The sequence below is a fragment of the Botrytis fragariae genome, assembly GCF_013461495.1.
Source record: "Botrytis fragariae strain BVB16 chromosome Unknown tig00000186, whole genome shotgun sequence".
NCBI classification, from domain to species: Eukaryota; Fungi; Ascomycota; class Leotiomycetes; order Helotiales; family Sclerotiniaceae; genus Botrytis; species Botrytis fragariae.
In genome coordinates this window covers 697311-725158 of record NW_023501000.1, presented here as the reverse complement: position 1 = coordinate 725158, position 27848 = coordinate 697311, and the positions used below count along the sequence as shown (strand labels likewise).

Sequence of the window (27848 nt, the reverse complement as noted above, 5' to 3'; positions counted from 1 at the left end):
CATGGGTAAGTTATGTTACACCGCTTTTATCTTACCACCAATGGAATCAATCTGCCCGGCCAAACTAATCCTGGCTAACGAAGGCGGTATAGCAATACAACTTATTCCATATACCTTCGTATGATTGTTTCCGCCAGCAACTCTCCATTTCTCTTCTTGATCCTCTTTCCATTGTCTCCTCTTACTTCTGCCCAACACCACAACACTGACCTTACATCTTCTCCATCTTGCTCTTCTTCATCTTCTTATCCTCTTCAATACATCCAATACATCCAATACATCAATACATACACATAATCTCTACCATCAGCATTTACAAATCTCTTTACAATGTACAACAAACCTAGTACATTCTGGTAGGTATCCACAGTCTACATGGCCAAGCAAATTGATTGGTGGCGAATGCGATGGACGGGTGCTCGGCTTCAATTATTACTACTCTGCACTGAAGGAGGATTCTTCATTTCTTATTCCCGATTCTATACCCATACCCACACCCACACCCACATGAGTATGCTAGGGAATAGCACTGTTAGCTTCGCGGGGAGGTAAAGCTCAGGTAAGAAAAAGCATTTCGTGACTAAAACTTTTGCGCCCTTCACAATCACATTGATGCGCCGGTCCGGCAACTAGGAAGGTCATTGCCTTCTTCAAATACAGAGATTCCTTAGCATTTCCTTTGGAACCCATCTTCATGGATTTGCATCGGTAATCTGTACTTTATTCCTTTCTTCGTGTATATCTTATCTACACTCTTTTCGATTAATTTCTTTCCTTCTGTATCTATCTTCAAGGATACGCCTTTCTATATGAGATGAGTGCCATCAACAATGAGCGGTCAGGACGAGATGACAACAACGAAATAAACATTGCGAATGCGGTGGAGAATGTGGACAAAGATATAAGGGGCCCATCAGATAAGAATCTTCTGGCGGAAGATCGAGGGCATTACACCGATGACCCAGAAAGGATTGAGGACTTGAACCCAGTGGATGTACCTCCTGATGGTGGATATGGCTGGGTTTGCGTCGCATGTGTATTTCTGATCAACGGGCATACTTGGGGAGTCAATAGTGTCAGTGAGCAAGCTTTCCATGCTTTTCGTTGCTAATGAATCTATCAGTCTTACGGTGTTTTCCTTGCTCACTACCTTGCGAGTGATACTTTTCCTGGCGCAACCTCCCTTGAATATGCATTCGTCGGCGGTTTGTCGATTTCTTTAGCCCTCCTCACCGCACCGGTAGCCACGAGTTGCACACGCAAATTCGGAACACAAGTCACTCTAGCCATCGGTATTGTACTCGAAACAGCTGGACTTCTTGGGGCTTCTTTTGCATATGAGATTTGGCATCTATTCCTATCACAAGGTGTCGCTTTTGGGTTCGGTATGGGTTTCCTCTTCGTAGGTAGCGTTGGAGTAGTCCCACAATGGTTCTCGAAACGTCGATCTTTAGCCAATGGCATTTCAGCAGCTGGAAGTGGACTGGGAGGTTTGATATACTCCTTGGCGACAAATGCAATGATTCAATCCATTGGGCTCGGTTGGGCTTTCCGAGTATTGGCTATTTTGGCTTTTGCAGTAAACACCGTTTGTACAATTCTGGTCAGGGATCGAAACCATGCGATTGGATCTGTCCAGAAAGCTTTCGACACACAACTGTTCAAGAAGCCTGAATTCTTCCTTTTGCTTGGATGGGGATTCTTCAGTATGCTCGCATACATTGTTCTTCTCTTCTCCTTACCTAATTACGCGAGGAGTATCGGTCTTTCAGCCAAGCAAGGTTCGGTCATTGGTGCTATTTTAAATCTTGGTCAAGGTCTTGGCCGGCCATTTGTAGGGGCATTTTCGGATGCAACTGGGCGAATCAATATGGCAGGCACTTGTACCTTCCTAGCAGGGCTTTTCTGTCTCGTTATTTGGATTTTCGCTAAATCATACGGAGTTCTCATATTTTTTGCTCTTATTGTCGGAACTGTCTCGGGCACGTTTTGGGCCACTGTTGCCCCGGTAGGTGCAGAAGTAGTAGGTCTCAAAGTCCTTCCTTCGGCTTTATCTATCATTTGGTTAGTGCTTGTGATACCTTGCACTTTTTCTGAGCCAATTGGACTAAAGTTGAGAGCCTCATCTGGGGATATATACCTACACGCACAGGTCTATGCAGGATGTATGTATATAGGAGCTGCACTGTGTATATGGGGCCTGAGGGCTTGGAAAATCAAGGAATTGGAGAGCTTAAGAGAGGGAGAAAGGGAGAAAGAAATAAGGGATGAGGATGAGGCAAGGAGGGAAAGAGAAAGGGAACAGGGTGAAGAGAACGATTCTGAAAAGAGTGCCAATGTTCCGATGAGAAGGCAGATGACAAGAACAGAGAGTGTGAAGCGAGCCACAAAGGGGCTCTGGGTTTTACAGAGAGTTTAGAAAGATGCTATTGATACCCCGGTATATTCAAAATCGATGTCAGAGAGGAGACATACATATATACACACACATATAATGATATCAATTTCAACATTAATTTGAATTCATTGGATACTACCAATGTCGTATGCAACACAAGTTGATACCATCATTAGGGTGATAGCTTTGCTTTCCAGATCACGTTTGTGTTTGCGGCGATTACGATCTTGTTATATATATATATATGGTCTTTGATGGCTTATGAGATATGACAAAGTGAAGGAAAAGGACGGATAAAGGAGATATTGAGCAATCTATCTCAAGGAGGTCACTATCGTAGCTGAACAACAAAACTTTGATGCACCTAGTAGTTGAAAAGACAATGACCAAACGATCTCACAATCATAATCGCAATCACATGTAAATAATTAATGATTACCTAATTGATTCTGATTCAAGTCTAGTGCGGGAAGCACACCTTCCTGATTGTTGAGATTATGCGGAATGTTCCTGGGCCTACCTAATAAGCGGGATCTTTTTTCAGGGTCTTCCTGGAGAGCACGAGACCCTATTTGGAAAATAACAGGAAATTCACAATCCCCTCATCTTAGACTAACCTTCTCCTTATTCACCATTTTATTTTGACCCTTTCTCTTGGAACATTGTCTGCTTGTGATATAATACTTCAAAGGACCAGACCGAAAGTTTTTGAACCTCAATTGATTCACATTACGTTACTTTTCTCAAAACTACACGCACAAGACAATCGCAAGCAGCGCAAAGGTGTTCTTTGAGAGCACCCCTATTCCTCTTCTTCTAGCCACCGTATATTGGTGACATTAGTATATCATAGAGAGTTCAGGATATCACATCTACGATACCTGCCGAAAACCAGAATCCATTTGTTCAACGCTGTTCTCTGTAGGTCAGTCGCGTACAAACGTTATTCACCCCTCAGGGCCTCATAGTCCTATCATCTAAGACAAATCCAATTCGAGTAGGTCCGTTTTGAAATCCTTTTATTTTGCAGATTATTAATAGATTTGAAACAGCATAAAGAGTCTGCATCGATTTGAATCCTTTCGCTTGCGGCCGGCTCCTTTCGTAAACAAACATCATGGCCACAACATCAACGCCGAATACTTCTTCGATTGGCAAGATCCGCTTTATCCCTCTCTCTTATAACTCCGCCGAGTCTCAAACATCAGCCTTACGTCTAATCCTGACCCTGCGCCCCGAATGGGAACAAACTGATGGCAAAATCGAGTTCATACGATTTACGGATGGCATAACAAACACATTATTGAAGGTTATCAACAAGAGACCTGGGCTCACCACGGAAGAGATTGATAATGAGGCAGTCCTGCTGCGGGCATATGGTCAAGGAACCGATTTAATTATCGACCGAGAACGTGAGACTCAAAATCACGAGTTACTTACGCAATACAATTTAGCACCAGCATTACTTGCCCGATTTAAGAATGGAATGCTATATCGATTCATTAGAGGAGCGGTCACTAGTCCAGCAGACCTCAGACAGCAAAGAATTTGGCGTGGAGTAGCTAGACGATTGGCAGAGTGGCATGCGGTTGTTCCTTGTCTGGCGACGAATCATGAGGTCCAACCCACAGAAATAAATGGTAGTGAACAATTTGCTTTTCCAGCTGCATTAAGCAAGGTGGAGCCTGCTCTCCAATCTGCCATTGACAATACCGCTCCTGGCAAACCAGCCCCTAATGTCTGGACGGTGATGCAAAAATGGATATATGCACTTCCAGTGGGATCAGAGGTAGAAAAGACTCGACAGGCAACTTTGCAAAAGGAACTGACTCGCCTGGTTGCTGAGCTCAGCAATCGACCTGGTCTTGGTGAAAATAGTGTGAGTGACCTTCGTGAAACCCGATGCGATCATAATTGTCTCTGGACGCAAAGTAGTGCTACCATAACGATGCAACTCTCGCTGTAACATCCTGCCGCCGAGAACCGTGCTGACATTTTCCAGCTCGTATTTGCCCACTGCGACCTTCTAAGTGGTAATGTTATCGTGCAACCCCAACCCACTGGCACTACTACCCCCGCTGCAGTAGAAACAGTCAGTTTCATCGATTACGAATATGCCACTCCTTCTCCAGCAGCTTTTGACATTGCCAATCATTTCGCGGAGTGGGGAGGGTTTGATTGCGAACATCAATACATGCCCACGCGCGCAGAAAGACTCGATTTCATTCGGGAATATATTCGAAACTATTTTGCTCAATTGAAGCAAACTTGCGACGAAGAAGCAGAGGTTCAGAAAATGTTTACCGAAGTGGATATATTCAGGGCGGTTCCAGGGTTCTATTGGGGAATTTGGGCATTGATCCAGGCCACGATATCTCAAATCGATTTTGACTATGCTGCATATGCAGAAATTAGATTGGGAGAATATTGGGCCTGGAGGGGAGAGAATGATGGTAGTCGAGCGGCGTCTGGCAAGGAAATATCCTTGAGAGAGCGAAGATGGGCGCAGGACGCATAACTATCCCCCCAAAATTGATGCATAGCATGCATTTAGAATTTGTTTAGATCGACTTGCATATTTATGAGGCTTCAACGCCTAGCAGCGTAGCCCGGTGGGAACACTGGAGTCTTCAACGACAAAATTTTGAGATACCTAATGAAGTTAAAAAGTTTCAAAAGTACATAGCTTGATTTTCACCATCAAAGAAAGGTTGATGATTTGCAATATAGACACTTTCAAGTAAACATCGTGCTGTCGCCGCATCCTTTTCACATTAAGGTTTACTGAAAAAGGCTGAGAGGGAATATCAAAAGCAACATAGTAAAAACAAGCTTAAATTGATGGCTGGGTATCATGGGATAAGCCCAATGCTAAGGTGACATTCGGGATCGGCCAGTACCTAGGCTCAAGCTCCAAATGTAGTATTGTACGCAAACGAAGATCAATTAAGCAAAGGACTTATTAGAAGAGGTAGTATGGATGTTTCATCGGTAACTGCCTCGTTTGATCCTAAGAAGTTCATCTTATATGTTCAATACCGAGTCAGCCTTACAAGATGAGACAAGATCAGACAAGACTCCGGATTACATGGATCGAGTTATGGATGTTTCGCCTCCCTTTGTATTGATGGAAATGAAGATTCGGCTTACGCCTCTCTATCATTCCCGCGTGTGGTAGCATTACGGCCTATCCGTTGGATCCATGGAGAAGGATGCCGCCATGATTGCTCCGTGCTTGTGTCACACGGCTCATGATTCTAGAGATCTATATTCATACATTCATTTAGCACCATCACCCAGTGAGATGCACGGCCACATCCTCTTCTTAGGTTCATTAGTTGCATCATACATATCTGTGTTTCCTGCATTGCCGGGACTATCAGCTATGGTTGTCAACAGAGGAACAGAACCGGAGATTCGCTAGATTCAAATTGTAACAGCCAAAGTGATCTATATTTGGCGGCTAACCTTCGCGTGGCAACTGCCCCATTGTGATAATTTACGGAACCCCGAAAATCTGCAGTCTGAATTGTCAATCTGTGTGGCAGTGACCGGTACTTGCCAGATACTCAAACAATCACCTAGTCTATCCCTTAGCTCGAAGTACCCAATTCGGATAACTGTAGCGAATCTCTAGATAGTGAAAAGGTGGACAGTGTGTTGAGAGGAATCGTAGAACTAGCAGCACTGTTAGAAAATCCAGACGTGTACTCATGCGGCCAGGGTATATGCAACTCATGCCTCAACGGGCTTAAATCGTTTAGAGGCTCAAGATCGAGTGGATATCAAGTGGAGAGCAGCCAGTAGTAGTAGTTTTCGTACCGTACTTACTCCTTTGCGATTAGCGCCAGCCAAACTTCCTAAATCCAAGCTTTGATTTACTACCGCATTCTGGGCCGTGTACTTACTCGAGTATAGGTAGCGCTCCGGGGCGTTACGCCGATTCTTACCATTGTTGAATTATAATAAGGAGCTGCTAGTCTATTCCATGACAGCCAATCCCGATTTCCTCAAGCTTATTTAAAATCTGTGCTAAATCGAGGAATGGGCCATCAAGATGTCGAAGGATTGCCAAGCAATACACACCAGTCAATGCCACAACTAAGCGGTTCTCAAGTACAGTACTAAACACCAGTAAGAAAGTAACGTTTGAGGAGCAAGCCGTTGGGTTTTCAGCCCGAAGAAAAAGAGAGAGAAAATGAAAGAAAAGAAAATAGATTGATGTCCTATTTTGGGTTCTGACCTCAGAGTGCGTTTCAAACATTTACGACTATGCACTGTATCATGATTGTGCGACCTTCTATAGATTACACCACTGTTGTTGGATCTTATATCTTATATGTGACGTGTAATCTGCATGCTTACCTTAGGTGTATCAGCACTTGAAATCTACCATGGGCGGTGGTGACGATCTAACCACATAACCCTCTTCAGTCTGTACCACAATCTCACTCGCTACTAATTTGACACCATCAATTATAGACCGTTACCCCATATCGACGATATCACACTATCCTACTAGAGCAAAGGCAAGGCTGATAGCTATTGCGCCTCTTGAGCCTGTCTTAGATATTTTCGGCGCCTTTTGTGCGACAAAATGTCTTGCATTACTGACTTGACTCAGAACGAACTACATCCTCACTTTTATCGTGAGAGATTGAAATAAAAGGTTGTTGTATGCACGAATAGGATTGGCGCTGCGACTCCTGGGAACACCATTCAGATGAGGCAAATTCAGGTTTGGGTCCAGTTCCAGGAACCAGGGACAATCTAACGAAATATCTTCTAAAAATACCCGATGCAACATATAAATTCCTATTTGCTGGGTTACGATTTCGTGTAGCAACAACGTTAATTCGACGTCCATGTCACAACTAACAATCAGTAAAGAATGTTTGAATCAGATGTTATTAATGGACCTGGGACACCCGAGTACAGACACCGGATGTACGCCCTTGCAAAAAAAAAATTAAAAAAATATAGGGCCCGGATATACATGGCACATGCTGTTCGTTGTCTCCAGAATCTGACATCGTTCCATAAAACTTGATGTCTATTTGTTGATCTGACCCCAAGGTGATGATGCCAATCCAATCCTAGCTCTTTACCGTAATCATCAGTAGGCTGTCAAATCAAGAATTTTCCCATCTGTGAATCTCTGGATTGGATTAATTTAGCTCGATTTAGCTTGAAGCTGCTGATTAGTGTGTTAAGCAATGCTTTGATTGGCTCCATCGGGCTTTGGGAAACCTTCAAAGCTTTCATGGAGCTGAGGTCCTCTAGACAAATCACCTCGAAGGATCATCATAATTTTAGCCTTACAGAGGTTAACACATCAGTTAGACAGCCTAGGATCATCGTCACGGTGCGAAAATAGCACGGCTTGGAGTGTTTGGATTTGCAGGATACGTAGCTCACAACAACTCTAACCCTATATTGAAGTTCCAAGTGTCTATTAGTGCAGCTAATCGATGCAGTTCTCATGATTCAACAGTCGACAGATCACAAGAATACTCTGAGAGTTAGTCTGTTTGTACAACAATACTGGGATGGTAATGATACTTGACCAAAAAACCTCAGAGAACAAACCTAAAGATAACATTGAAAATCCAAAGTAAGCAAACAAGAAGGGCAAAGTATTAGTGCGCGGCTTCTTCCACCACCCAAGAGGTCATGATTTATTACTTTGTGTAAGCACGTATAAACTTTGTATTTGGCATTCTACAGAGTACATACTCCGTAAAGCTGGAACCAACAGCTAGAGCTCGCATTCGCTTGATTCCTTCAACGAATCATCAAAGAATTGAGTTTCTAACTTTCTCGCTTATGTCGAAACTAATCCTAGTCAAGTCAAATCTCAAGCGCATGGGAATATACACGCCCATCCCTGAAGACTACAACGGGTGGAGTTTGTTGTTAAAAGCGGTGGCTTCCCCCACCTCTGGTCAAGATCAGGGATAGTCCTAGCGATTCAAGGCTGAATATTAGCACGATACCCATTCCTGAATTGGAGAGGTATGGATCCATGCGCCTAGGAGGCATATTTTGTAGGATGTAAATGCTAGTGCTCAAGGATAAAATGATCTCACTGACTGCGGACCAGAAGGAACGACTGATATAACTCCCTTTCCTTCTCCATCCAAACCGTTTTTGTTATATATCATCTAGGCATCACCCAACACAACCATGGCCACCACTTTCACGTCAACCATTCACGACTCTAGGCAATATTTTTATTCAACAGCAATGGATTCTTCAGCGGATAAAGAAGAACGCAAGCGCGAGGTATGTTGCTCTCCTGTAGGCAGCTACTATACAGAGACTGATAAAAAGTTATAGTACAATCGTCTTGCACAAAGAGAATTCCGTATGCACTCTAAGGTCTACATTACGAGTAACTAAAAACTAATCATGAGTTTACCAGGCCGAAGAAGAAAGGAACACCTCAAGAACCTCGAGCAAGCCCAAAAAGAACAGAGCTCGGAGCAGTCTGAAGAGATTGAGCGCTTGAGATATCAAAATGACGAACTCAGAAGAGAGAACGAAACTCTTCGGGCGCAACTATACGGTTCAACGACACAAAGTCTCCTACTTCAACCAGTAGGACAAATTCCTTCCGATCATCGACAATACTCTTTATCCCCATCTATTTCTGGCGCATCTATTTCAAATGCCGGTAGTCCCCCTGCTTCTTTAAGCTCGGAGATGATGTCGATGGGCTCAATACCAATGACATCTACGATGATTTCACCATCCACATATGCATATGCCGATTCGGCTGCTTTATCTTCTCAGCCATATATGGTACATCAATCCGGGCTCCGTCCACATAACTCACAAAGCTCACCTGATACATCAGGATACACACGGAATGCTCGATCTGCAATGGGGCCTTCAAATTTTCAACACCCCTCTCTAAGCGTCCCTCGAGCCAGCGGCAGTGGCAACGCTACCGACCAACAAACTAGGGCATCCTCTTCCAGACAAAAGTTAGTAGCCCCATGGACGACGCAGCTTATGGGTGGTATTAACGGTCCGAAGTGTCTCGATAACTACGGTGCCTTACAATCGCAAAAGATGTTGCATTGAAATTCGAGAACTTTTCCGACCACTCCTTTCCGACCCTTCTATTGTGGATGGCTCCTCTCCAGACCGTCATCTCGCCCTTCTGCGCTCCATGACTGACATGCTTCCTCCAACCCTCAAGCCCAACACGTCACAACTCGAAAAAGCTCACTATTACGCTATTGATATGATCGCTTCTCCTTCATTGCGAGAACGACTGATGGCTTTAGCTGGAGATGTAGCGCTAAGCTTCATTCGGGACTTTGGGAGTTGCATTGGAGAGGCAGATGACACGGGGCAAATCATTATATGGGGAGACGATCCTTACAACGAGATATCTTGGGAGGTTTCGCAACCTTTATTAGAGCGATGGGGCTGGTTACTCGGCCGGGATTTTGTGGACAGAAGCAATGCATGGAGGGCACAACGAGGTGCCCCATCTCTACCTGATTGGTAAAGAAGGAGTTTTGGGCGTGCCGGTTGAATGAGTGGGATTTGGTTTGAAACGGACTTCAACGAAGTACGAAATACGGAGTGAAATTGGGCATCACAATATACCACAGCATAGCGAATGGCGTTCAGCATTTTGAATGGTGTTTATTTTTATTGGGTTAGAGGTTTTATGTATGGAGACCATTTTGGGTCCGATAGACATGAGACGAAGACCAGGTCTGGATTTCTACAATTAGATACCAAAATTTATTATTTCACCAACCCTACTCTTGAAAATGATGTTGAAGCTTGGAATACCTATCTATGCATGTGATGGAAACCATAGGGGAGGTATAACCAAGGATCCGAGGGCTGAGTTGTTGGTACTGTACTACCGTGCATGCGATCAATTAGTGAACTTTAGTCTGAGGGGTACACTAAGAAATTTCATGTCGTTCCTATCTTCCAATAAATTATCGAACAATCGACTGACTCCAAGAAGATCTAATAAGAATAAGCTCTAGCCAGATATTTTAATCAGCTTATTTTCAACACATGATGATCTCTAGTAAAGCCCGGGAACTTCACTCCGAGCATCGAATGTATACATGAGACTCGTAGTGCATCTACAATACCACTACACCTCCCAAGCACGTCAAAACTGTCAATAGTGCCTTAGCATAAGGAGTTCTCCGAAGTGAGATGCGAGTGGCAAGTTTCGAATATTGTTCATCGACGGGTTTCAACGCAGAGGTAGACTTAATTATTAGATCTGGCCATCAATCGGGAGCTACTGAGCTACCCCGCCATGTACGTATGGTTGTATTGAGATCTTGGATCTCAACAAGCTAAGTGCCCGTTGGTATTGAGTATTCGCGGCTATCGTTCATTGATTTATAAAATATCAGACCACCTTTACCTTATTAGTGTCGGTAGGTTTGCAGTGGCGAGACGGCTCAAGTTGAACTTAAAAAGCATTGACAGGGTTAAGTTACGTTGCACTCACATTCAGATGGTTCCGGAGTGACATGCAGACACGCTAGTTTTCGAGCATCGACACTCCCTTTCCAGATCTGTACCATGAGTCTATTTACTTAGTACGCTATTCGTGTTGAATATCCAGTCAGAAGGCCAAGCTCAAGAAGAATTAAGAACTATACTACATTTCGTAGGTACAGACGAATTTACTCAAGTATTCGCGCGTGAGTAGATATTGTCTTGACTTGGAACATCTGGTCAGAGCGGCTAGCACGGGGGGGAGGCGGGGGGGAAGAACCACGGAGTCGGAATTCCGATGGGCAATGGTAAATAACGGTAGCTGAGTGGGTAAGATTGAGGTGGCTTAACCATGTTCATTTACTGGTCTAGATGGAAGTTGGAACGATACTTGCCGATTTCAACATTTCGATATTCGACTTTCGACTTTTACTCAAGCTTCGGTCTTCGACTTCGAGTCAGTGTGCAAAAATGAATGGCGGTAAGGATAATGTCAGATCAACTCATAAAATCACTCATTTCATAAGATGGTCGGTACTTTCCACACTTGGTGTATGTTCCCCTTTCCCCTATTGGCTAAGTCGTTACGATCGATACACAGAATAGTGAAGATTTTCTTACTCATCTCTCTGGGCCAGGGATGTGGGTAGGCGTATGCACTGCAACATCTCTTTCCCCGCGGCTACCCAATACAAGGATTTTAGATTACACGTTGTCGGTTGTAAGGTTACATCTTGTGGAACTCATCTTGGTTCGCTTCCATAGCGAGCATGGCGAGCATGGTTACAAATCCAAAAATTTCAGGACAGGCCAGCAGGGTTACGGATCTTGAGACTAGGTATAATGGTCAAGAAAGCCTTACTGGAAGCCACCACTGTTATTATATATCCTGGGGTATGGAATCTTTTGTTGAATCCCTGTTCATTTAAGGTCTCAGTAGTGTACGGAGCAGGAGCCTCTCAAAAGCCTCTTCCCGCTGGCACTAACAAGTAGGGATTAATGTCTGGGAAAAGATTGACGGTTTGAAAAAGCCTCCTTATATGGAGACTTTATGGAGTCTATGGAGCACTCCAGAATTCTAATCAGGCAACCTCTTTTTCTGGAAATTCCCCCTATCTAATTGGCCTGCTCGGACGGGTTTTGGTATGACCCGCTATAACGTTCTGATCTCATGTGGGGATGAAGGCTTCAAAGCCTGTATTTTATGGGTATGAACCGTTTAATTACTTTGGTATCTTGTAGCCTACGATTGATTAAAAAAAATTGGTACCGGGGCGAGACCTTTGACTTTGATCTCGTCCAAGTCTTGATCTTTTTTTTCTTTCCTAACCATTTTCAGCATACCGTGAATAAAATCATGGTGTGAATTATTCAAACGAGTAAAGATCTCTCTTTACCAACCCCTATTCAGCTTTGCGGTCGCTTCTTATGTTTCTTGCTGGCCTATTACGGTCCATTTTTCATCCGTAGTTTGACAGAATCGACCTGTTCATTGAACTAATGCATGCGAAGAGAAAAAATGTCTGCTACCAATGCTCTCTAGCACTTGGTCAGATACAGCGGCAGTCCATCTTAATACCAAGCATTCAAAGATTCCTAAGAAAAAATAACCTTAATGATACTCCCGGGTCAGCGTCAGCCACCTACAGCGTTGTGGATCAGCACAAGGAAGAAAAAGATCTGACAACAGCGGACAGGTTGGGCGTGTTGGCATGCAGTAGCCACGTTGAGTGAGTGAGATGAGCCCCCAAACAATCAATCTCTTTCTGAAGGATCATAAGCCGACATGGTACTATTTGACATTTCAGGGAAGCTTTTTGTTCGAGAACAAGACGAACGGCGAGGATGAGGATGCATGCGGGAGCGAGGCGAGGTAAGTCCCGAAGAGGAAGTTCGGGGCGCTGTATGTCGTGCTCACATCAGCGATGCGATTGCTAGCACCATCGCCAGTGTAGAAGGAGTCTAAGGGATCGACGAATTTTTATTCCAGATTTGAATGCTAGATCTGAAAATTCGCCATCACGAGATGGGTATTTCCAGTATTTGCCATATGCAAACGCAAACCGGGAATTTGCGTATCTCCCGTGCATCAAGCATCACCCTTTATCTCATTCGACGGGATACGATTTTGAAGTCTAATTTTCTGCTTTTAGGATACTAACATTACACCAAAGAACTGGCCAGGTCGGCGTGTGCGGAGCGGGTGTGCGGAGCGGTGCGTTGTGCCGTGTCCGTTGCAGGAAGAGAGAAAAGACAATGATAGCTAATATCTGCAAGGCTGAATCTGAAGATCGACAATGAGAGGATGGCGATGTGATTGGTGACTTTTTACGAAGTGCGTGAGTATTCCTTAGATAGCCTTTAGCAGCAAGCTGCTATAGTTAGCACATACGGTAGATGCAGATCGTACGAGCTGGATTGGATACGGGGAAGTGCTAAGAATGACGAGTGGGATTGGAACGTAAAAGAAGAGGCGTTACGCATGGTTGTTTTCGCGATGCGCGGCTGCATATTTCGCAGATAATACCCGCTGGATAGAGACGAGTTGGAAGATGCAAGATGTGTGCTGACGTTGGTTTCTTCTGAGCGCAGCGCGCTCGATGTATCGAAAAGTCTCAGGGTGAAATGGAACGATAAGTGGATGTGAAGGAATCTTGGCAGACCCGACAGCAGAATAGCGGTGGGCGGTTAAACTTAGATTCTATTCCTGCGGTGCTCTTCCTACCTACCCATAAAAACACACTTCGTAGGTAAGATATGACATCTGTTGTGCAAGCATGAGGATACAGTGAGAAATGACAATACTCTACCTCCGGGATCAAGTGAAACAACGGACGAATATGATCTTATCTCCGTCGGATGAAATTTGCGAATAGATATTGAGATGCATAGGTACCTGGTGTATCTGTATTACCCTCCTAGGTGTTCCAGGAGTATCGCCGGGAAGAAGAAATCAAGGGACAGTCGCGGTAGCACACGCAGACGAGAAAGTTCTCAATATATATCTGAGGTGAGATGAATACGTAGGTATGTATGTGTGTGGAGGAGAAGCTGCAGCCGAGAAGTGCGACGCAGGATATTCCTATTTTATCGACTTGTGCTTTATCCCATCGATTCATCGATGTTTCCATTTCTGCTTTTCTATCTTTTACTTTTGGCTTTGCGGTGTTTGCATCTGGAGGAAGGCGGGTTGGGAATAAAGTACTTTGTATCAGGTATACGCATTCGGGATGGGATGTTAGGGTTACGGCTGTCTGGTTTATGTGTTGGTACTAAAGACTTCAATCGTACGAATTGCAGACTGAAAATGTGCGATTCATGAGCGATTGAATTTGTTTCATGTATGGATTGAATCGAGGTTCGATAGATTGAATCCATTTCAGAGATCGACTTGGTTTCATGAATTGAACATGTTTTATAGATTGAACTTACTTCATAGATCGAATTTGTCTTCACAACTGATAACATCCGAAACATCAAATTCCTAAATTCTTGCCAACATGTAAGCTTTAAAAGCGGACAAACGACCCACCGTCAAAGATTCACAGCAATGAAACGTGTGGGACATGCAATATTCTCAAATCTAGACGACAATCCGGATTTGGAACATCTTGGTCGAGATGAGCATCGGTGTCTCCTTTCTCGACGCCGTGCTTACTTGATGTGATCTCTCGACAATGAACACGGATGTGAAGCACATCGACAGAAGTAATACGTCGCATTGATGTTGCATTCTGAAATTGGTATGTATATCTGTACTCAGAGTCTGTCTGGTCAGAATAAGATGTTCCGAACTAGATGAGAAGCAAAACCTTTCAACGAGTCTCTGATAACTGGCGTAGAAATAGCACTTCGTAGCTCGGAAGCTCGATGGGGCCATGTAGCATTGTTGCTATTAATTTCACAAACGATTTGTGCTATGTCGAAGCCAGACGCTCTCATATGATTTTCCAGGAGAAGTTGTACCTTACTGAAAGTTTGGAAGCAATAGAAGTCATTTGTCTCTTTCTTCGTCTCTTGTAAATATATATATTGATTATGGCAAAAATCAATGATAACTATGATACATGCAGTATGCAGAATATGATTCCATTGCATAGCTGAAAACTTCGGGAAAATAGCCACGCCTAGCTTTCGTTTGACCCAACCTTATGACATAACCCATATAAATTTCATTATTCCCGTCCCAAATTTTGCCCCTGAATAAACCTCACATACCCAACCCAGACCATAAATCAAATTATCATTACTCATCGTCCATATCATCATCATCTTTACCACTAATTGTTCCTTCCCCCTTAGCCTTATTTTTTTTCATATCAAAGCCCCTCAGAAGACTGACAAAGATATGCCTAGATTTCTTTCCCAAGGCCTTGGCCCATATATCCAAGGTCTCTGTTACCCACATCAACAACTTGCTGAAGAAAAACAAGCAGACAAATGACGCCGATACCACTACCGCAAACCCAACCCAGTAATCATACAGCGAATACTTGCCTTCAATATCACTAAGCTGGGTTGAGAAATAAGAGGTCATAAGTGATACGGGAAGGAAAAGCACCGATAGTTTGGCGAGTAGAGTAGCCGAGCGATTAAGGCGGGCAGTAGCTTGAGAGTCTTTTTGAGAATTGATGCTGAAATACTTGAGATGTGTTAGCTTACTCGCAGTCAATTAACAACAGTGAAGGGAATTCTCACAGTGGTACTGAGTGCATCTTTCTCGGCTAGAAATTCACCAGTTTCGTTCAGAATTAACAATTTTAAGCGATCACCGAGTCTCTCGAATCTTTGACTCGCAGAAGCAGCTAGCTTGACCCCATTTCTCCCACTTTGAGTCATGAATGAGCCGTCTGGTGTGCCGGCTTCCCACGTACTAGAGTTCTTGGGTTCCAGAATCCTGGTTATGAGATTATGGTAGCCGTTGTACAAATGCTGCATCCGACGGATTCGTTTGCTGAGGAAGTGAAGATGAGGGATGATTCTTATGTCAGGACCTTTGTTGGATTTTCTTGTCATGTCATCGAATATAGAGGTCTCCAACTCCTTTAAACTTCCCCTGAAAAAAGCCACTGTTTTGTAGACAGCTCGCCAGTCATCAAATAGATAGTAAAAAAGATTACTTGCTCCTTCTATTCCGCTATTCGCGTGCGCCGTATTCAAATCCAGAACTTGTCGGACAGACTGCATGGATATTGGATCCGCCGTCTCATGACCCGACTTAGAAAGTTGGCCTAAAACGCTCAGAGTATTGCCGCGCAGTGATTTGAGATCCTTCTTCGTCGGCTTAATTGGCCCCGTATCTTCATGAACTGCTATAACTGTATTATCGTCGCAAAGTATAAGCCAAGACCAGAGCCTACACTGGGCCCTGTCTCTGAATAGATTTTGAACTGTTGGATTATCTTTCTCCTTCGTCGGTGGATCGATATCATGCATCCAATTCGCGCCAATGCACATGAAACGTGCCCCTACATCAACGGACTGGTAGTTGATCATTTGTTGTGCAATGGTATAATGGCTCGTGGTTGCCGGGGGCGCACGATGAGTTGCATGTGTTCTGGGCATATTCATACTCGCTCTGCCCGTTTCGATATCATCCTTTTCGAACAATTTCTCTTTGTAACTGACTCGATGATCGTTACTGCTCGAATTCTTTGGCGGCAGAGTTTTGATGATAGCCAAAAGCCTTGGAGAAAACCCATACCGATGTGCAAGAACATCTATTATATCAGTCTGTCGGTTTGGACCCCAGATATTGCTGTCGCATATTAGCAACCACTCTTGCAGATTTGATACCATCACTTACATCCATCGTACAGGAGGTCGATCGCGCTCGGCTTGCGTGGAAGGCTCGTCTAGGAGCCTTTTCACCTGGCCTGCGTTCAGATCAAAGGCAATTCGAGCCTCGAGTTTGCCAAACTCGACAACAAAGTTGCGGGTCTTTTCATCTCCCGCTCGATCGAGGCTGCCTTCATATACAACTTGTTGGTCGAAGTCCGCGAATATTCCATCTTTCTCCATGTTGTATAGGCTTCGCATGCAAACTATGCAGGAAAATGAAGATTGAAATCATGATGGGCAAACTTCATGAGTTTATATGTGTAGGCTGTGCTGTGCTGTGCTGAGCTGTGAATGCTGCCGTCGAGAGGCGCACAAGGCTGATTTTGGAGCTGTGAAACATGAGGGGAACCTGTTCGTGGTAGTATTCTGATGTATCCTGGCTGAATGACTGGCTATCGTTGAGCGATACAGGTTTTGGTGTTCTCCCCCCCTGTTGGCGCTTATCTATTTACTATCAGCTTCCAGCACTTACCTCGAGGCTTTTGACCAGTCACGCGAGGACATCAGCAGGGGAAAATTCGCCATAACATAATTTCTTGTTGGTGTTTCTCTTCAAAACTGTTTTCCCAATTGGCATCATATAATAGGTTACCCAGAGAGTGGTTCCGAGGAGAGAAACGCTTTTTGTTGACATTTGGTGGTGTCAGTGTACCACTATTTCAGTGCAACGTTCTTCCTGTCTGTCAACGATAGTAAAGCTTATTAATTTACACCTTAAAACGTCAAAATGACGTACGAAATCATACATATATCCAGTGAAGATCTTGTACGGTCCTATGTCGGAAAGTACAAAGATTTTAGGCTTCTATCTCTGCAAGTCGCACCTGAAGCTTTCGCATCCAATTACTCTACGGAAGCCGCGTTCTTAGAAGAAGTATGGTACGAACGTCTAGCAAACCCAAACGCAGCTACATATTTCGCGATTGAAAATTCTAAAATCATCGGTACTGTTTCAATGCTTGGCCCATTGATTTATGGTCCAGAAGACATGACGGTCCTTGGAAATCCGTGGCAAGTGATTGGTGATAAGACATCCAGCGAACAAGCTATGGGCCACTATCGAATGAACGGAGTATTTACTCTACCAGATGTTCGTGGACAAGGAATCGGGAAAGCGCTTATTGAAGCAGCCTTGCAATATGCAGGAGGTGAAGCAGCGGTGCAGGGCAAAGCGTTTGTATGCAGTGTTGTAGTAGAGTCAGAAAATTCTGAAGCTCGGCGATTATACGAAAGGTGTGATTTTGTGGCCATGAAAGAGGTGCCGAATGGAGACACGGTCGTCATACTCATGACAACACCAGGCTAGAAGTCACGAATTGAGCACACGATATTAAGTCGAGCATTTTTGTCTTCTTCCATAAAAATACCTGCAGGTTTGGATGACTGCAGAATTCCCAAGGAGCTGGTAGGCATTAAAAATATAATATAACTGCAATATACTTTGACTCATCTAAGTAGCCCGAAGTTGTTACTTCCCACTCAACTCCTATATATTGTAATGATTTTGTGATGATTTCATAAAATCATATAGCTTTTTAGATTCCACTGATATCATACACGCACATAGTTTTATATATTCTGTTGATATCATACAATTATCTTGTTTTGATGTAAGAAAGACCTTGAGGGAGTCAGGGCGTGGCAGAGAGGGATCACAAGGGGTCTCATTGATTCTACAAATAGTGATAATCATATAACAAAGAGATTAGGTTCAATTAGAAAATATGCAAATTTGAGATTATACTTCTACTGGTATCATATCCATGCATCCTCGAACGCCCATACCTAGAAACAAGAGCAGAGATCCGCCATACTATGCCGCTAAAACCATTTTTCATAACCCATCATGCATGTACCATCCGCTTTTTACCCAATATTTTACACTTCCACAGCTCCAGTGCTCTCAATAGCTAAACTATTCTTTTCAGCATTGATCTTCACCACCGCATTTTCGCCAGTCTTCAATTCTCCCCTGATAATCTTATCGGCCAGTCCATTGCCGATCTCCTTGGAGATGAGTCGGTTAAGCGGGCGAGCTCCAAACTTAGGATCATATCCTCTATCAGCAAGCCATTGTCGCACCTCCTGATCTACTTCGAGTGTGATTCGTCGATCGTCTAGCCTCTTCTGGAGTTCTAGGAGTCGAATATCGACAATATCTCGGAGAGCCTCATTAGAAAGACGTTTGAATATTATAAATTCGTCAATGCGGTTGAGAAATTCAGGGGCATCTGTGATTATTGTTAGTTATGAGTGAAGAAAAAAGATCGCGTAGGAGGCTAGGTAAACTTACAATTATGTTGCACAGCATCCATTACAGCGTTGCGGACAGAAGGTGCAATATCACCATTTGTCTCTTCTTTATATGGATGCGAGGGGTTGAGGCCAACGAGGATATCTGCGCCCAAATTGGAGGTGAAGACGATTAAAGTGTTGCGGAAATCAACTTTGTGGCCCTGACTATCCGTCAAAAACCCTTCGTCCAACACTTGCAAAAGGAGAGCAGAGATATCTCGATGGGCTTTTTCAAATTCGTCGAATAGAAGAACTGCATAAGGTTTTCTTCTAACAGCTTCAGTGAGCTGTCCAGCATCATCATATCCAACATATCCGGCGGGACTACCAATCAATCGAAATATTGTGGGCTGTGTCTGAAACTCGCTCATATCAAAACGAACAACAGCTGATTCAGTCGAGAACAAAAAATTTGCCATCTTTTTGCAAAGCTCAGTTTTTCCCACACCAGTCGGACCGAGAAAGAAGAACGATGCAAGTGGTCTATTTTCGCCGTTCAAGCCTGCTCGTTGCATTCGAACTGCATTTGCAACCGATCTGAGAGCCTCATCTTGACCACGAACGGACTGTCTCAAAGTATCTTCCATATGAATAAGCTTCTCAGCGTGCCCCGAAGTTAACTTTGTAACAGGAATACCAGTGACACGTGATACAACAGCCGCAATGTCGTCAGGAGTCACAGCATCGTGGATCAAAGTACCTCCGGAAGAAGGGCCTGTCTCTCCATCTTTGGGTAACTTTGCTTCTAATGATGGGATTACGGAATATCTTAGCTCTCCAGCGCGGCCATAATTGTTTTCGCGCTGTGCCTGATCGAGCTCAACGCGAGCTTTCTCGAGGTCCTCTTTTGTCTTCTTGATGGCATCAATTTCAGACCTCTCTGCCTCCCATTTCTCTGTCAACGATTTTGCCTCCTCTTGACATTCTTTCAGGTCATTTTCGAGCTTTTCGCGTCGTTCTTTGCTGGCGATATCTGTCTCTTTTCTAAGACTCTCGAGCTCTATCTGTAGCGTCATGATCTTTTGGTCAAGCTGCATAATGTCGTCCGGCTTGCTCTCTTGCTGTAACCTCAGACCACTTGCAGCTTCATCCATGAGGTCAATTGCTTTGTCGGGTAAAAAGCGATCTGTGATGTAACGATTGCTGTAGGTAGCAGCAGCAACCAGAGCTCCATCTGTAATGCGAACTCCGTGGTGCACTTCATACTTTTCCTTGATGCCTCTCAGAATGCTGATTGTATCCTGAATCGTCGGCTCGTTGACTTGAATAGGCTGAAAGCGTCTTGCCAAAGCGACATCCTTCTCGATTAGTCGATATTCGTTGAGTGTGGTTGCCCCGCAGCATTGCAATTCACCTCGAGATAGTGCAGGTTTCAACAGATTACTTGCATCAATACTTCCTTCAGCCTTCCCTAATCCTAATAATGTGTGCAACTCATCCACAAATAGAATTACGCCGCCATGAGCTTCTTGGACCTAGGAGTTGTTAGAACAATTTCAAACATTTACAAATTTCAAGCAAAAGGTGGTACGTCTTGCACAGTGTGCAATTTTGTATTGCGAGATATAGTATTGTGAGCAGGTCTAACTATGAGACATATATCGACAGCTTGTATGTGTCTCAAGTGTACCACTTGGTCGTGCGTACTTGAAAAACATAACAAAACGACTACATCTACTGGCAAGCTACCGCCGCGATGGAAATGGAAACCCACCTCTTTTAAGACCGACTTCAATCGTTCCTCAAAATCGCCACGAAACTTCGCCCCAGCAATAAGTTGTCCAAGATCCAGCGATATCACTTTCTTGTCTTTCACACTTTCCGGCACATCGCCTCTGACTATTCGTTGTGCTAAGCCCTCCAATATAGCTGTCTTTCCTGTTCCTGCACTTCCGATCAATACCGGATTGTTTTTCGTTCGCCGCGATAGTACTTGAATAGTTCTGTTAATTTCCGAATCTCTACCAATGACCGGATCTAGTTTTCCCTCCTTTGCTCGCGCAGTCAAATCGACACCATATTGTTCTAGGGCAGACTTTTGTTCTCCGCCACCCATATCCATGCGGTGCGTGCCGCCTGGAGGGTGTGGACGTCCATTTGCGTATGTGCGAAGCGCAGTAAGAGGCGCGACGTTTCTATATGTAAATACATGACTGCTATGTAATGGGGGTCTGGTCAATGGCCGTCCGATTCGAACTTGTAGAGGAGCTCCCCTAAAAAGACGAGAAGAGCTCTCAATTTGACGTAATACTTTGATATTTCTCATTGTAGTGAAGTTGAGTGTCTTAAGTTTCAAAGAAAGAAAAGAAAAAGAGAAGAGAGAGAAAGAATAGTATCAGTGAACATATCTTGAGTGAAGGACCAAGTATATATACGTACGTGAATTTAGAAATTCTATCTAGAATAGTCTCGAGCATTCTGAGCGGAACGTGGAAGCTTCCCGCGATCTCCCCCCCGCTAGCTGTGTCTCTACCCTTGCTTAGGTAAGCAGTCTCTTTTTGTGCCTTATTTTGAACGGCAGCCATTGGGCATAGAGAATCAAGCCTGATCCCGCCCCGCCACTAGGAATCTCTCGATTGTATCTACGCTACTAGTTAATTTAATTTCGCTTTAAGCGATTGTAGACAATGCCTGAGCCAATCAAATTTTCACACTGTGGAAAGCAGCCGAAAGCACCATTTTTGAAGTTCCATCTTCTTCCCAAAATTTGACTCACCCCACCACTCCTCATCACAATCAACATCACCAATTTTGTTTGTTTTCCTCCTTTCTTAAAAGATAAAAAATTCTTCACCTTTAATATCAAGAAAGAAGATATCTTAAAATTTTCACAATGGGATTCACAGACTTTGTCAACGATGCTGGTCTTACCAGTAAGCTTTTCCCCGCCACGATAGAGATAGATAATCTCGAGTCGAAGAATTTTGAAAAGCGCAGAAATTGACTTGACTTAGTGCTCAACAACTGGTTGGAGACTCGTTCATACATCGTTGGGTATGTGTTTGATTTCTTATCTGGATATCTGTCTGTTTTCATTTCTACCTGCGAGGCAGCATCCACGAGGTGTCTATTTGCGCATCAGTACCCCTCCTCGAACAATTCCTAAATGATGAGCAACATTGGTCCGTGTTACTGAGCGGCCTCAAGAACCGCGTTATGGCGATATACCAAGCTTTTTTTTGCATCTCTGATTTCTCTACTATTATTGCAACAATTTAACAAGAAAATGATGGAAGAAAATATTAACCAGAAATTATAGATACTCCCCAAGCCAAGCTGATGTAGCCGTCTTCAAGGCTCAGCAATCCGCCCCAGATGCCGCAAAATTCCCCCACGCTGCTAGATGGTACAAGCACATCAACTCCTGGACCGAGGAATTCGGTACCCTCCCAGGTGATGCTTCCAAGGAATACACTTCATATGGCCCAGATAAGACCGAGGCCACCTTGAACCCAGCAAAGGCCCCAGCTGCCGAGGAAGAGGATGATGATGAGGTCGATCTTTTCGGAAGTGATGACGAGGAAGAAGATGCGGAGGCTCTCAGAATCAAGGAGGAGCGTTTGGCCGAGTACAAGAAGAAGAAGGAGGGCAAGACCAAGCCTGCTGCCAAGTCTGTCGTCACAATGGATGTCAAGCCATGGGGTGAGTCGAGTTGTTGATTTGGATGCTGGTAACAATACTGATCGATTTATAGATGATGAGACCGACATGGCGGCATTGGAGGCTGCTGTTCGTGGCATCGATAAGGATGGTCTCGTTTGGGGTGCTTCTAAACTTGTTGCTGTTGGTTTCGGTATCAAGAAGTTGCAGATCAACTTGGTCATTGAGGATGACAAGATTGGTCTTGATGATTTGCAAGAGGAGATTGCTGAGTTCGAGGACTATGTCCAATCCTCCGATATTGTATGCTATGCCCCTTCTGATCCCATTGACAACGGCTAATAAGAACAGGCTGCCATGCAAAAGCTATAAAGCATCATTACGTCTAGGTTTTACCTTCGACTTCCGCTTCGTTCCTGTTCCTAAAATGATTCCACGTTACCTATGGAGGTTTTGACTCTGACCAGTCAATAAATTATTATGATAAAAAATAAGTTTTACGAAATGATGATAATCATGGACTGGGATAGAATTGAAATGCAAAAAAAGCCATAACAAGTACATAAATTTTACATGCAGATTGCTTTTGTGATTCATTTGTGCTAAATTAATGTTTCTGTAATATTCCACTCGCATATCTGTAAAAGACAACCCGATTGCCCACTATCGCGCTTACGGTTCCCAAGGAGCCGCATCTTACTAACGAGGATAAGCTGGAATCTTGGACAACTCACAATCTTTAACAAAACACTACATCCTCCAACATGACTTGGATCTCTAAATCAATTACGGGCCTCGGCTTGCTGTTTCTCACGCACGCGTATGTATACCAAAATCTAAATGATCCTGCAATCACTGACAGATATTGTTCCTTCAGCTGCTATTCTGCCCACGAACACTCGGCCCTACAATCTACAGGAACTGCCCACCTATCCTCTATCTCCTCTCACGCTACAACTACTGCCTCTCTTCCAATCGACATATCTATCGAGACCATAGTGTCGATTTTTATTGTTTGCCTTGGCTTAGTATTGGGCACACCAGAATTACGACCTATACAATGGCGGGTTTGGGCAGGTAAAATTGAGCGAGAGGGAGCGAAAGGTTTTATGAACGCGGATGGTGAGGTGGATAAAGATTTTGTTGGAAACCCCTTCAGAGTTCTTGAGAGTCGACCAAGCTTCATAGACATCAGAAGGCAAAGACACGAGTTTGCGGAGTGGATCAGAGAAGGAGGAGAACAAATTCCAGCAAAAGAATTATAGATTGAGGGGGTGAATATCGGGGGTGGTGTATGATATCGATTCTGTGGATGCTGTGATATAAATGGTTTTGGCTGGGGGACTACGTTGCGCATAGTTGAAGAAGTGATATTCTGGGCTACAAACAAATATCATGAAGTGGTACAAAATTTCATGTACTGTTCAGACAAACCAATTTTGAGTCTGTATCTACTACCTAGGTAGTATTGAAACATTCTATTACATGTACTAGCCTGAACATCTCGAGCGCCTTTGGCCATGTACATACAAGTAGTAAAGTTGTACAAGTGAGGAAGGAATGATTTTCGCTTGGCAAAATTACTTCCGTAGTGCTCTCAACTTTCACATTTCGAATCTCATCTTAACTTATTTCGAAAATTATTTGCCTTCTTCATTATTCCCTCTCACTTCCCTTATTTTATTGCAGTGTTTGAAATCTTAGGAAAAGCATCAGTATGCCACCGTTTAAGCGTCGGCGAGCTACTTCCGGTGCAGGTTCTGACCATCAGTCATCACCACCAGTGCAATATGAGGTCAACATCTTCGAAGCGGGAGAGGACGAGGATGATATTCAAGAACGCGAAGATTGCGATTCGATGAATGAAGTTGTCATGGCTGTCGAATTGAAAGGGCGTGGTACAATAGGGTGCGCATATTATCTCGCGAGAGAAGAAAAATTATGCATGATGGCAGATATCAGTATGGCTGGACTTGAGATAATCGACACTCTAAAATTTCACGTGGATCCTACTGGTAAGGTCTTATGGAATTCTTTGAATATTGTTTAAAATAACGATATCAAAGTAATCCTAATAAGCACCCGTTGCGAGGAGGCACTTGAAGATCATCTTCAAAAAGATGCCAAGGGTATCGACCGAGGAGATGCCAGTAGGTATTTTGTGAAGACCGCCAATTGATGCTAAGCTGACCTTACAGACGATATATTCGGCTCATATATTCTTGATTCCCGACCGGCCTCGGAATTTTATTATGAGACCGCAAAGAGCAAATTGGCTAGCTTGAGCATTGAAGGCCCAAGGGGCGCTGGAATGGTACTTGCCACACCTGGTGATGAACTAGCTGGAGATCACGCTCATGATCAGGCAGCTTTAAGTGGTAAGGGTCGTCAAGGAAGACTCATGAGACTTGCAGGCTGGATTGATTTGGAGAGCAGAATCTCGGTAGGTCATGCACTTTGCTTTTTTCACCCAAATGGCATTACATCTCAGTTTCAATCAAGTAGATGCAGTTGACCTATAATGAGCTTTGAAGTGACAACAACAAGCACCAAATAGCTTTATTAATAAACGTGCTTCTAGGTTGGTTGTGCCGGTGCGGTGCTTAATTACCTCGGACGACGACGAAGTGTGGATTATCTACCTAATGACGAGGCCGCATTGATTGCATTTAGGGTCCGCGCCATCGAGATGTCTTCGTTAACGGATATGATGTTCGTAAATGCAGACACGTTATCATCACTCCAGATTATCCAGTCCGAGTCTCATCCGAACTCTCATATGCAAGGTCCAAATAAGTCTACTTCAGGATCAAAAGAGAGCCTATCTGTCTTTGGTCTGTTCTATCATTTGGCTAGCACACCACAGGGTAGGCAGAAGCTTCGGAAGATGTTCATGAGACCAAGCATAGATATCTTGGTAATTAAGGAAAGACTCTTCACAATAGGTGTTTTTTTAATTCCAGAGAATAGCCATATATTACAGGAAGTTCAGAGGAGCTTGAAGAGTGTCAAGGATATCAGAACTGTGGTAATACATCTCCAGAAAGGTGTAAGCGGAGGCTCTACAAAGGCAACAGCAGTCAAGAGTGGCGTTTGGGGAAGCATCCTCTCATTTACCTACCATTCGCTCAAGATACTAGAAGCATTGCGAGGGCTGACAGGCGATAAGACTATCATTGCTGGCAAGGTGAGAATGCCTAAATTGTCCAAACTACATGAGCTGATCCAATATACTAGCTTCTCGGTGAAACTCGCCCCAATGACCTTCTTGGTATTGGTCAAGCGATTACTAATACGATAGACTTTGAGAGATCGGCTGAACAACATCGTGTCACTGTCAGACAAGGTGTGGACCAGGAGCTAGACGGGATGAAAAGAACATATGATGGAATGGAAAGCCTTCTTACTGAAGTCCAACAGAAAATGTCAGATGATATACCTGAATGGGCTCGCCAATATGTCGAAAACTGCATATATTTTCCACAACTCGGTTTTCTGACGGTGGTACAACTTGATCCTAATACAGGCGAAGGAAAATATAAAGGTGAGGGAACCGACAAAGATGAATGGTCTCAAACGTTTGTCAGTGACGAGAAAGTATATTACAAGAACGGGCATATGAGACAAATGGACGAGTATATTGGCGATATGTATAGTATGATTACAGGTAAGTTGCTCGGACATCGTTTTACAGCACGTACTGATTGTGCGTCATTCATTAGACAGAGAGATCGAAATCATACATCACCTCACTGTGCGTGTACTGGAACAGAAGAATCTTCTTATTGCAGTGTCAGATCTATGCGGAGAACTTGATAGTCTCGTTGCACTGGCTCTTGGGGCTATTAAATATCGTTTCAATCCACCAACTATCACTCAAGCCAATGTAATTGATATACGAGGCGGACGACATCCTCTTCAAGAGCTTACAGTCCCATCATATGTACCAAATGATTGTTACCTTGTGGGCGGATCAGGACACTCCGTTTCAATTGATCAAGAACCTTCCTCGAGTGCTTTCCAGGACTCGGAAGGCATCGAGGGCCCAAGTATGCTCCTGATGACTGGGCCAAACTATTCTGGAAAGAGTGTTTATCTCAAGCAAACGGCTCTGATTGTTTATTTAGCCCATCTTGGCAGCTATGTCCCGGCGGATAAGGCAGTTGTGGGTCTTACGGATAAGATATTAACTCGGATAACTACTCGTGAAAGTGTTTCCCGAAACCAGAGCGCCTTCATGATTGACCTGCAGCAGATAGCTCTCTGTACAACCCTTGCAACCCACCGTAGTCTTGTGGTTATTGATGAGTTTGGTAAAGGCACCAATTCAACAGATGGCGCTGGCCTAGCTTGTGGCGTGTTCGAATATTTTCTTGGGCTTGAATCGCGTCGACCAAAAGTTCTCGGAGCAACCCATTTTCACGAGATATTCGAGAACGGATATTTATCCCCAAGACGGGAATTGGCTTTTGGTCATATGGATGTTCATGTGAACAAACAATCTGACCTAGCTGACAACCAAGTTACATACCTATACAATTTTGTGCTAGGTAGAAGTACTTCCAGCTTTGGTACTTCTTGTGCTGCAATGAATGGAATAGATCCTGCTATTGTCGAAAGAGCTGAGGATTTAATATTGTTAGCAGCTCGGGGAGGGGACCTCATGCAAGCTGTTGCGGCAAATGTCTCAGAAAAGGATGCTCAAGACTTGAAGGAGGCAGAAAATATTGGGAGACGCTTTCTTGAGCAAAACTTTCCTCTGTCAGGTGGTAATAATGTCGTCATCGACGTCCGAAGTATTCTCCGAAACATTCTGGATGTCGAGATTGGCAAGACATGAAACAAGGTTTCGAGAATTCGGGTTTGTAGAACCGCTGTTGATCTTTCTCACCAATGTTCGAAATTATGTTGATCAAGTTGATCGTTCTAAATATAGCTTATAAAATATGCAATGATCGCTCTAGTATCAACCAAGTTGCAAGACCTCTCAAACGGATACAATTTTCGTCTGATAATTGCGAATTGTAATTCTACTTCCTTCAGATTGATGTCGAGACGCGAAAAATTCGTCTTTCAAATTTCGAAGATGTATGGAGTAAGGCATGGCGGGGATCTCTTGGAACTTATCGGGGCCCACATGCTCTACTGATAGGGCTGAAATGAAGCACTTAGCTTCACCATTAAATCATTTTGATGAATACTAGGCAAAAGTCCATCAATG

At 43.8% G+C, this 27848-nt stretch overlaps 9 protein-coding genes across 9 annotated transcripts; 7 read left to right on the top strand and 2 right to left on the bottom strand.

Annotated features, from left to right (window-relative positions):
• Positions 1-375: 375 nt before the first annotated feature.
• Bfra_010249 (putative mfs transporter protein) lies at positions 376-2419 on the top strand (the record flags this gene model as incomplete). The annotated part of the gene is made up of 3 exons (XM_037340582.1): positions 376-511; positions 795-1075; positions 1124-2419. 3 exons carry the CDS (start codon positions 376-378, stop codon positions 2417-2419), a joined length of 1713 nt encoding a protein of 570 aa, XP_037189050.1.
• Positions 2420-3515: 1096 nt separating this feature from the next.
• On the top strand, positions 3516-4916 carry Bfra_010248 (putative ethanolamine kinase protein; the record flags this gene model as incomplete). Its single annotated transcript, XM_037340581.1, has 2 exons — positions 3516-4277; positions 4401-4916. The coding sequence occupies 2 exons, from the start codon at positions 3516-3518 to the stop codon at positions 4914-4916; spliced, it is 1278 nt and encodes a 425-aa protein (XP_037189049.1).
• Positions 4917-8584: 3668 nt separating this feature from the next.
• Bfra_010247 (putative transcription factor bzip protein) lies at positions 8585-9920 on the top strand (the record flags this gene model as incomplete). Its single annotated transcript, XM_037340580.1, has 4 exons — positions 8585-8683; positions 8738-8765; positions 8823-9387; positions 9440-9920. 4 exons carry the CDS (start codon positions 8585-8587, stop codon positions 9918-9920), a joined length of 1173 nt encoding a protein of 390 aa, XP_037189048.1.
• Positions 9921-15137: 5217 nt separating this feature from the next.
• On the bottom strand, positions 15138-16930 carry Bfra_010246 (putative adp-ribosylation factor protein; the record flags this gene model as incomplete). The annotated part of the gene is made up of 3 exons (XM_037340579.1): positions 15138-15533; positions 15590-16649; positions 16698-16930. The coding sequence occupies 3 exons, from the start codon at positions 16928-16930 to the stop codon at positions 15138-15140; spliced, it is 1689 nt and encodes a 562-aa protein (XP_037189047.1).
• Positions 16931-17459: 529 nt separating this feature from the next.
• On the top strand, positions 17460-18038 carry Bfra_010245 (putative gnat family protein; the record flags this gene model as incomplete). Its single annotated transcript, XM_037340578.1, has 1 exon — positions 17460-18038. The coding sequence occupies one exon, from the start codon at positions 17460-17462 to the stop codon at positions 18036-18038; it is 579 nt and encodes a 192-aa protein (XP_037189046.1).
• A 572-nt stretch (positions 18039-18610) lies between these two features.
• On the bottom strand, positions 18611-21293 carry Bfra_010244 (putative heat shock protein chaperonin protein; the record flags this gene model as incomplete). Its single annotated transcript, XM_037340577.1, has 3 exons — positions 18611-18963; positions 19026-20502; positions 20742-21293. 3 exons carry the CDS (start codon positions 21291-21293, stop codon positions 18611-18613), a joined length of 2382 nt encoding a protein of 793 aa, XP_037189045.1.
• A 517-nt stretch (positions 21294-21810) lies between these two features.
• On the top strand, positions 21811-23257 carry Bfra_010243 (putative elongation factor 1-beta protein). The gene is made up of 5 exons (XM_037340576.1): positions 21811-21900; positions 21982-22021; positions 22287-22669; positions 22722-22930; positions 22979-23257. Exons 1-5 carry the CDS (start codon positions 21861-21863, stop codon positions 22997-22999), a joined length of 693 nt encoding a protein of 230 aa, XP_037189044.1. The 5' UTR covers positions 21811-21860; the 3' UTR covers positions 23000-23257.
• Positions 23258-23391: 134 nt separating this feature from the next.
• Bfra_010242 (putative transmembrane protein 32 protein) lies at positions 23392-23892 on the top strand (the record flags this gene model as incomplete). Its single annotated transcript, XM_037340575.1, has 2 exons — positions 23392-23447; positions 23505-23892. The coding sequence occupies 2 exons, from the start codon at positions 23392-23394 to the stop codon at positions 23890-23892; spliced, it is 444 nt and encodes a 147-aa protein (XP_037189043.1).
• A 452-nt stretch (positions 23893-24344) lies between these two features.
• Bfra_010241 (putative dna mismatch repair protein msh5 protein) lies at positions 24345-27467 on the top strand (the record flags this gene model as incomplete). The annotated part of the gene is made up of 6 exons (XM_037340574.1): positions 24345-24642; positions 24694-24777; positions 24826-25070; positions 25209-25814; positions 25865-26294; positions 26350-27467. 6 exons carry the CDS (start codon positions 24345-24347, stop codon positions 27465-27467), a joined length of 2781 nt encoding a protein of 926 aa, XP_037189042.1.
• Positions 27468-27848: the final 381 nt, after the last annotated feature.